The sequence below is a fragment of the Catharus ustulatus genome, chromosome 1 (assembly GCF_009819885.2).
Source record: "Catharus ustulatus isolate bCatUst1 chromosome 1, bCatUst1.pri.v2, whole genome shotgun sequence".
Classification (NCBI taxonomy): domain Eukaryota; kingdom Metazoa; phylum Chordata; class Aves; order Passeriformes; family Turdidae; genus Catharus; species Catharus ustulatus.
Window position 1 is genome coordinate 125,593,429 of NC_046221.1, and position 10,005 is coordinate 125,603,433.

The following is a 10,005-nucleotide window of genomic DNA, read 5'->3' on the forward strand; positions in this document are numbered from 1 at the left end:
TGAGCAAAATCTCCAACACCAAGAAGAATACCTCAAAGCTACCAAGGGTAGACTGGAAAGAAGCAACATGAAAAAAAGGGTGGGAAAAACACCAAACTAATCAACCAAAAATCACAAAATACCCCCTCACATCAAAATTAGTTAGTATTTATAAATTCAAATGAAATGTCATCAACCATTTTTCTACCAGTTTGGCAATTTTTACTTCTAATCATTTAAAGTCAAGCTCTGAAGAACATAATTACAGAAGACTAGTAAGTGGTAAAAATGCCTTATAATCTATACCCAAACTCTGAAACTGGTAGAGGACCTGCCTTTTCTAAAAATTACTGTAAAATCTTTATCAAATCCTTGCTGATTGCCAATTGTGTTCTCACTGACATATGTATCAGTCACCCCACTACTTTGCCTGGGATCAACATTAATGCAATACATTAGCAATTACCTAGGCCATCCTTGTAACAATACTGGCACAGTAGCAAATGTCTTCCAGTCCTTTGGAATTTTCTCAGTATCTCATGATTGATTAGAAATCAATAAAGGAATTGTGCCAGGTATTTCACACTCTTGGGGCTTGACAGACCTATTTTTAGTGTCTCTACATTTATACTGAAAATGGAAAGCATCACATAGCAAATATTGTCTACCTTATCTCTCAAAAACTGATTATTATTTTTAACACTCCCCTGCATTCTATTACAGTATCTATAAATTATATAGGCTGGAGGCAGGGGATGGTGGTGGTGTTTGGTAGTTTAGGTGCTTTCTTCTTCATTCAGGTTACCACATTAAGTGCTTTTCATAGAAACACCAGCTACCATTTGTTCAATTATCCTTGTGCAATAATCTCTTTCTATAAAATCCCACAGAAGCATTTTATGTTTTCCCTGGTTGTTTGGAAACCTCTTGTATGTGATTTTTCTTAAAGGTCTGTTTTGCCTAGATGTAACCTATAGTTTCTTCTACTACTTAGTTATGGGAAAGAACTACAGGCTGTGAACTATGCACAGAATACTTCTTGGTTTGTATGCATCTTACTAGCACAGTTACTACACATTATTTTTGTCTTTTAAACACACATAGTAAAGGTCTGCCTCCTTTACAGATAAAAATTATCAAACTTCTTCCTCAGCTGTATTTCCATGATATCTCCCTCCTGCCTTGAAATCTGCAGAGCTGTTTCCCAAGTCCCTCCAGCCTACAAGCCTCCACTGACAGTAGCTGTCTTTCACAGGCACAGTATTTTCTCCCTGCAAACCACCAATTTACACACCATACAGGAAAGCTTTCCAGCTGGATCTAGAAAACACAAAACTCTTTTCCTCTGCCTATTCGAGTTACTGATCTACCATAGGTTGTTGCAGAACAGAACAAGAATCATGGGCAAATTTGCAGGTCTTGCTTTCCAAGCTCCTGGCAGCATTCATTTAAAGTACAAACTGATCAGCAACCTGATAAAAGCGTCAACACCAATAAAACCCCCAAACTGACAGCCAGATGCCCCCCAAAAAGACAAGCCTTACCTATCTTTGCAATTCTGTGATTTCACTTAGGATGTTTGCCAAGAACAGGAGAGACTGACTAGAGCACCAATGGTTGAAGCTTCCCTCTTTACAAAAAACACCCATAAACACCAAAATCTGCACAAGTTTACTTGTTTAGAAAATCTTATCAAAATATTATCTCAATAATGACTGCTCTCTGAAGGATTCTAGAAAAAGTCTGGAATGTACAACTGTTGTCAACAGTTGAGCTAATTTTTTTTATTTGTAAGTGAAGAAGACACATAAGAACAGACACTGTTGTCATCCTGAATGAATGACACAGTTGTTAGCTGGTAAGAATCAAGAGAAAAAAGGAAAAGATTACAATCATAGCAGTTATACACTGAAAAGAATACAGGAAGAAACTAGACCAAAACCCCACAAGACAGTAAAGATAGTTCTTACAAGAAACAGATGCATTCTGGTCACAAGGCAACAACTTCTCATTTTAAGTTTCAAAATTCTAATGAAGGCTCTAAAATATGCAGTAGAATACAAGTATTGAAAAGCTGTCCTGTGTCAAAGATATGTTGAAGTCTTTCAAGATTAAATTTTAAAAGATCATGAAAACCAATGCTCAAACTCTCAAAATATTACAAGCTTTAACCAAACATATTTCAGGATGAAGTCAAAGTTACAGTAATTTCACGAATACAAGCCGCACAGAGTATAAGCCGCATTTCTGGTGTGTTGGCAACGTTGATGTCTTTGTCAATAAAAAAGCCACACCGGAATATTAGCCGCACTTTTGTTCGCAGCGAACTTTCACAAAGTCGTCATTTAGTAACACAATCGTGGATCGCCGGGGCTTGCTGGTTTACTGTTGACCTCGGAAACATTATTTCCAAGTGAAAAAAGACACAGAAAATAGCTGCGGCAGCGTTCCCTGCAAGTTTTATTTACAAGTCGAGAAAGACAGGAACAATAGTGTGGTCATTTTGCGAGCATTCCCAACGGATCCGCGTTGCCTTTAAACAGCAGCTCAGCCGCGCAGGCGGGTAGCTGAGCTCCGAGCGGAGCTGCATCTCTGTGCCAACACAGCCACCCCGCTCATCCGCGCGGGCGAGCGGCTGAGTTCCGAGCGGAGCTGCATCTCCGTGCCGGCACAGCCACCCTGCTCACCCGCGCGAGCCCAGCGCCCCCCCCCCCCCCAACCCTCTCCGCATGAGCCCAGCGCCCCACCCCTCTCCGCATGAGCCCAGCCAGCCGCGCAGCCGCACAAGACTGAAAACACTTTAAAAAGTACAGAGAAGTATCACACACTTTTATCCAACTGCCGAGAGAACGCGCCGAGGGAACTCACCCTGATAATACCCCCTACCCCTCAGTAATGCCATCATCCACAGGCAGGCAATAAGCTGTTCTCTGATAGGTTCATCGTCGGAACACTGGGAAACCACGGATTTCAAACCATTCTGGCTCGGGACAGGACCGGCACGGTACCAGGTAAGAGCAGATATCACATTTTTGTTAATAAATCAGCCACCTCGGAGTATTAGCCGCACTTCCAGGTTTCCACCAAAATTTTGGTCTAAATGGTGCGGCTTGTATTCGTGAAATTACTGTACTTAAAAGAAATACCATTTTTAACTACCAAGACAAAACCCAAGTATTTGATATTTGTTCTCCATTAACATTTGTCTGACCCAGATACAATCTACCCTGTTTTCTAGAAAAGTGTTTTTACATATACCCTGCCAACCATCCCCTTTCTCAAAAGAGATTAAATCTCATCAGCACTGCTGTTCTGCACAGCCAAGATCTGATTACACTTGAAACAACAAGGTATCTAAATACACACAACCTTCCTTAAATTAGCCCCATAAATTCTATCCTTACATATCAAATACTAAAGGCAACCTGGAAAACAGTTTATAGGGCCAACCAAATCTTACTGTTACCAAGTCAAGTTTTAAATCTTTGCAAAAGTAGATGAGATTTTTAACCACACTGAAAGCCTGCTAGTTAAAGCCCAAGCTCAGTAAAGCAGCAAAAGCAGGGAAAGGCAGTTGCAATTTTCAGGGGTTTGGGTTTGTTTGGGTTTTTTTTAAATACATCTTGGTTTTTACTAGCATGTAATCTCCATTTATCCTCCTTGCTTAAAAATAAGCATTTCAGAAGGACAATTACAACCAGAAAAAAATTTTACGGACAATAGTGACTTGCATATTGTGAAAATAAATGCCTATAGCACATGAAGACAACACAGAATTTTGCAATACCAACCTCTTTGTATCCAGCATAGAAAATACTCCCAAAATTCTGACCTCCAGTTTCTAAAAAAGGACAACCAGTTTTCATGAAAAATAGAAGGTAGCCTACCAAGAACAGCATTAGCCAAAATACTAACAGGAATTTAGCTCATCCACAACTTCTCCAGTAAAATTAACTTCAGTGCAGTAACACAATAATGGTCTTCAAAATGCATTTTTAACTGTTCCTTATAGTGTAGGAAGGTATTTTCCAATGCACTCAGTTTCCAACACATGCACAGGTAAGGACACAGATGAACCTTCACACCTCTGGGTTAGTTCTACTCCAAGCATTACCTGTTTTCAGAGAAACTAAGTGCTAATTATAGCCCATCATCATACACATACAAGTAAAGGCTGTACAAACTGAACAGAGATGCTACTTTCACACTACATGAGAGCTACATCATCCAGCAGCATCCTTGCATGACAGACTAAAATAAACAATACAAGGAGCACTAAAGAACCTTTTAAAACTAACTTTTGGCCCTCTTCAGTTAGTAGTTCCAGAACTCCAGGCAGCGCATGCATACTTCTCTTTAAAAGTACATACTAGGGACATATCCGTATCATTTCACACTACTTATGGTTTGGACTGTTTTGGAAGAGTTGTTTGACTCCTGATTTGCAGTTGAACTAGTAGACTTTATACAAGCAGGGCATTCTGGTTTGCCCAGCTTAGTGCTCTGAAACTGCCTTTGCAGGGAAACAAATCCATGCTTCAGATTTTGTCATGAAGCACTAGCAACTTTTGTTCAGTCTATTAAAAACTTTATGTTCAGATGAGGATGTTTTTCCCTCAAGACCTTTCATTGTTTATGCAAACACAGTATGCTTACAGTAAGTTTTCCTACACTGTAGCATGGCTGAAAAGCAAGACAGAAACAGCAGTGGAGGTAACTCACTGGAAAAGGAGCTTCTAAATCTAATCCTTCTGACAGCTTTCTGCCTGATACTTTCTGCAAGTGGACAGTTTCAAGGATAAAATCATTCCTTACACAAATTAAGAGCTGTTGCTACAAAAGTAAACAATGCAAAGTTCTTAATTAGCTGTACTTCATTAGGTGACTAAGGAAATCTTGTATTTTCCAAATAGAGAGAAAACCTCTCAGAAAGGATAATGTTAAACTCAACTGCTCTGTATAAACCCAGATACAAACTGATGAACCATCAAACACAAGATGCTACAAGTATCAGGCTTAATTTCATCCCTGTTAAAAAGCCAAAGAACATCTAAAATTTAGGTTGCAATACTTAATCCATAGTTTGCTTTCTTCTAATCACCAGAAAAAGGGTCATACTAGAAGGACCTCATCTCAACACCTGTTCAGAGGTCAAACTGCCACAGCCTGGAATGCTGTGCAAGGTTTTTCTCCCTAAGATTTACAAACTAAAAATAGGTGATGCATAATCTTAATGGAATTTAAATGCAACAGATTTATAAGAAAACATATGGGGATTAAAAATGACAAAAGGAGAGCATAAGAGACTCTTAAAATACTGCTTGTTAAATTCAATCTAAAAAGCAGAGTTACTATTAGTTAGCCTGTTGTACAGGGACACTGTATTTCTGATCATTGCTTGTTTATCAAATACTTTAACGGCAGATAATTTTATACAAACAAGATAGAACAATGTAAATAGTGGCTCTGGAGAATGAAACAAAAAAAGCCTGAATTAGTAACAACTACTAGTCAGAATATCTGACCTATTATTAGTAGTAAATAAAAAGCAACATTTTACTACAGTCATGCAGTTGGAAAAAAGATCTTAATGGAGCACACAGACAACTTCAGTGAAGACTAAGCAAGTAAATATTCAGACTGAAAAAAAAATATGCTGATTTGGGAGATATGGAGATATGGATTTAGAGATGCAGAAATACTGCCATGACTCTTAAAAGCTACTTTTTATTTAACTACCATTTAAAAAAATCATTTAAAAACCATTTAAATAAAACTGTAAAGTTAGACTTTGCCAGACTTAACACCAAATTAAATTCAACCCTAAATTATAATTCTACAAATTTTTTATCATTAATGTTGCTGCTCTTCAAAATAAAGCAATTCCTCAGGAGTAATAAGTCCGTACCCCTTGCATAACATGGTAAAGGAGCGTCCGGCTGAAGAGCAGTCTCAACAGATGAGGAGCTAAATGGATAGAGCACAACATGTGCATCCTATTTCAAATACTGCTACAAAAATCACAGCTCAGCTTTAACAGCCAATTGTACTGAATGTGAAATATGGATGATACATACTTTTCTCTGAAAATTTCCTTATAGGCAGACATGAGCACTACTCTGCTCAGGAGTTACATACTGCCACTTCCGATCACGCACAAAAACAGACAATAGATCATGCTAAATTGCTAAATTTACAGTCACCAGCTGTATTTTGTTGTGCTGTAACAACAACAACAAAAAATTAAATAACCCTCTATAGTAAACATCTTGTCTGATATTTTTCAAGTTCACGAAAAATACACACAACCTTTCTTCTTTCCTGCCTTAATTATTTTTATACACACATCACACTGTTTTCCCATTTAAGCCCCAATTAAATCCACAGAAGGATTCAATGAAGCTGTAGGATAGAAACCACTGGATTGTGTTCTTGAGGGTCTCCTCACACAAATTAGTTTACATGACACAAGAGGCAGACTGTACAGTCTAGAGGGCTTGCTTTGTAATCTGCAGAACACAATGGAGCCATGCTTGGAGGGATCTGGATGATACTTAAGTTACTGAAATATAGTACAGCAGAAACACAAGATTAATAGCAGTGTCTAATTCAATGGATGACACACAGACTGGATAGAAATTCAGTTTAACAATAAGAAAACATTTCTCTGTTTTATTTCTAACTTGAATGCACAGTCTAAAGTCAACAGAAGGGCCAAAGGGTAATCAATTTAATCCCATCCGTATAAATAATACGATTATTGTTAACCACTCTAGTGATACATGAAGAATGTAAGAAAAAATCCGTTTCTCATTGATTTTAATTAAGAAGAAATAAATAGCTGAAGAATGGTTATTTCTGCCCCTCCCTTTGTCAGGATCTTTCACAGACAAAGAAATGAAGAAAAGGATTTTTTTTTTAAAAAAAAGTAAGCACTAACACATGAATTAACAGAATGACAAAAGAACAACTTCGAATTATATACTAATTTTCAGAACAAGCAAGTTTAATGTTATCTCTTCAAACAAATCCATTGAAACATACATTATTACTGTAAAAAACCAAGATAATTATCTCCAAAACAGAAAAAATTACACTAGAAAGGGAGAGACACAGTCCATTTATGTATTACTTAAATGAAACAGGTCTTTCAGTAAATATGTCAGTATTTTGCCACATAGGTTGAAGCCCCGCCTGTACTACTCATGTCAGAATCGTGAAGCCCACGTTGTCCTTTTAAGCTGCCTGTAATTGGATGCCTACATGTGCTTTGTACTACCCAGCACCGCTACTTCCCTCACGCTTCCAGACGAGGTGGCGCTGACACAGCTGCACTACAAACCCAACACCCCTCCTTCGGCCCGAAACAGGCAAAAGATTCCCACATCTTGGGAATCCAACAAGATGGGGGCTGGACTACTTGATCTCCAGAGGCCCCTTCCAACCCTAACAACTCTGTGATTCTGTTATCATCCCTGGCCGCTCCAGCTCTGCCATGCATGAAGGAAACTCTCTTCCCCCTCAGCTGTTTCTCCAGCAAGAACGACTCGCCTAAGGCTCTCCTTCGCACATCTCCTGGACCATCCTCTCCCTCTCCAGCCCTCCTCCCGGCCCCGAAGGGCCACTAGCTCCAGACATGGCCTGGTATAATTGTCTCTCGCTCTCGGCCACCCCCTCTTCCTCACCCGTCCCTCCTCCCTCACCGCTGCCTGTCACCTGCTCCCTCCCCGCCGGCCGTCTGCTTCCAGGTCAGCTCAGCTCAGCTCCGTGTCTGCCTATTCATCCTGCGAGCGGGGAGGAGGAGGAGGGAAGGAGGAGAGCCCGGCGGGCGCCGCAGCGCCCTCGCCGCTGCTGTCAGCAAGGGGCCGCTCCCGGCGAGGGGCGATGCTCGCCCGCAGCCCAGGGCGCCCACACCTCCGGGGGGCTGAACTGCACGACCCAGACCGGTGCCACGGCTTAGCCGCAACCCCACCGCCCCCGGCCCTTCCCTGCCAGGCAGCCCCTCTGCCTCATTCCCCCAGGAGCCCCACAGCCCCCCCGCAACACAAACACGCACAGGCAAAGCGGGCCCCGAAGCGCACCCCGACCTCTGGCCGCCCCTTCCTTGTCCGCCCGGGCTGCGCCTCACCTAGTGCCACCTCGCAGGCTTTGCGCAGCTGGGAGTGATGCGCCTTCTTCACCTCCTTGTCGGCCAGGATCTTCTCCAGGGCCCGGGTCAGAAACATGTTTTTCGTCTTCTTCCCTTCATACATGGGCGCGATCGAGCCGTGAGAGGAGGAGGGTGGAGCGGGGAAGTGAGAGCGGGGCACCGGCCTCTCCCACCGGGAGCGCTGCCAGGGGCCGCGGCGGCCGCGGGGGAAGGGCTCCCTCGCAGGGCGTCCCAACACCCGCTCGGCGGCTCCCCTGGGGGAGCCTGGGGTGGGCCCGGGCGGCACCGACAGCCAACCCCCGCGGCTGAGGAAAGACGGAACCTTCTCCTCCCTTCTCCTCCCACCCCCGATGCGTGTGTGCGCGGACGGCGCCCGTCAGTCCCCGAGCCGCCCCCGGCCCGCACCCGCCTCCATCAGCACCGGCGGCGGCGGCCGCAGCAACAACCTGCCCTCGCCATGTTGGAAGGAAGCGACGTCAGGGCCGCAGCCGGAGCGGGAGGAAGCGGCGGCCGTGTCCCGGGAGGCAGGGCGGGCGGAGGGAAGCTGGAGGGCGGGGGGCACTCGCCTTCTGCCCGCCCCGCGGCCGTGCTACAGGTGGAGGGGAGCCGCGGGAGGCAGCGAGGAGTGAGGCAGGGAGATGGCCGCTGCCACCTGGGAGCTGGATGAGGGGAGGGGCAGGGCTTCCCTTCCGGGCCACCGGCGCTAGGAGGTGGAGGAGGAGACGGAGGAAGAAAGCTCCTCCGGGATGCGCTACCTGCCCCTGAAGGGCGGGCTTCGCCGGGCTGGGGCAAGGGGCCTCCCTGGTAGCGGAGCCGTCCTCCTTCCACGGCGCCGCCTTCCCTGACGAGAAACGCCCGGGGTTCCGGCTCACGGGGCAGCGAGCGGAGAGCAGCTCCCGGCAGCGAGGGAAGGAGAAAGGACGGGAGCAGCGCGTTGGGGCTTGGGAGGTGTCCGGGCTCCCCGGGGCGCTCCCTCAGCCCCTCCCCTCGGGCGCGGCGGAGCGCTGCACCTGCCGGTTCGTGCGGTGCCTTCCTCTATCGCCCGCGTCCTCTCACTAAAGCGCTGGCGTCCCGCGTTTCTTCCCACTGCACGTGCATTAGGAGTATAGAGCATTGAAAAAATAATAGCTAAGGTCGACTCTGCCTAACTGGTAAGCAGCAAAAGCATAACAGGGCCAGCTTTTTCACTCAGGAACACTTGTACAACAGTATATAAAAGTCGGATTTGGCGCTAACTGAAGGCAGGTCTGGTTTAGAAAATTGTTACCTGATACAAAACAAACAAACAAACAAAAACCCAACCAAACAAAAAAAATTCTTAGAAATTAATCTGGAAATGAAAGAGCAGAAGTTGTAGGTGTACCTTTTAAGCAGAGTGGGACAAGGCTATAGCATCAGTGTGTACAAAGCAAGGGATGGTTGTGGAAACCAGGGGGCATCTCTGATCTCTGAGGACAGAGCCTGCACACCGCAAAGAGGTTATCCCCAGCAAACCTTTTCAGTCTATTCTCTATTGCAGTGGTTCTGATGTATCAGGAACCTTCAGAATTTAGCCCTGACACCTTCCTCATGGAGCACTCGGCAAGTCTTCCCAGTCCTTTCTTTATTCCTGTGGTCGTGCTGTATCAGTCAGGACCACAACCTTTGGAAGCTAATCCCAACACCTTCCTCATGGAACATTTGAGACAGTTTGCCCAGGCTGTCATGCCACTGTGCTAAGGTCTTGTAAGGCATTTATTTCAGCACCTGTTTCCTTATCTACAACAGAGCCATTGGTAGCGGCATTAGTAAAGGTTCAGTGATCTCAGCCCAGTGAAGAGGCAGATAATACTGCCCAGTGTTGCTTAACTCAGTTTCCCAAATGAGAAATTATGTGT

General features: G+C 44.4%; 1 protein-coding gene across 1 annotated transcript in view; it reads right to left on the minus strand.

Annotated features, from left to right (window-relative positions):
- The window catches only part of ARFGEF1 (ADP ribosylation factor guanine nucleotide exchange factor 1), a 90,265-nt gene extending 81,193 nt beyond the window's left edge, over positions 1 to 9,072 (minus strand). The window contains exon 1 of the mRNA XM_033069256.2: positions 8,108 to 9,072. Within this exon, the coding sequence (XP_032925147.1) occupies positions 8,108 to 8,231 (124 nt within the window). The 5' untranslated portion in view covers positions 8,232 to 9,072. The remainder of the gene's footprint in view (positions 1 to 8,107) is intronic.
- Between the last annotated feature and the right edge of the window lie 933 nt (positions 9,073 to 10,005).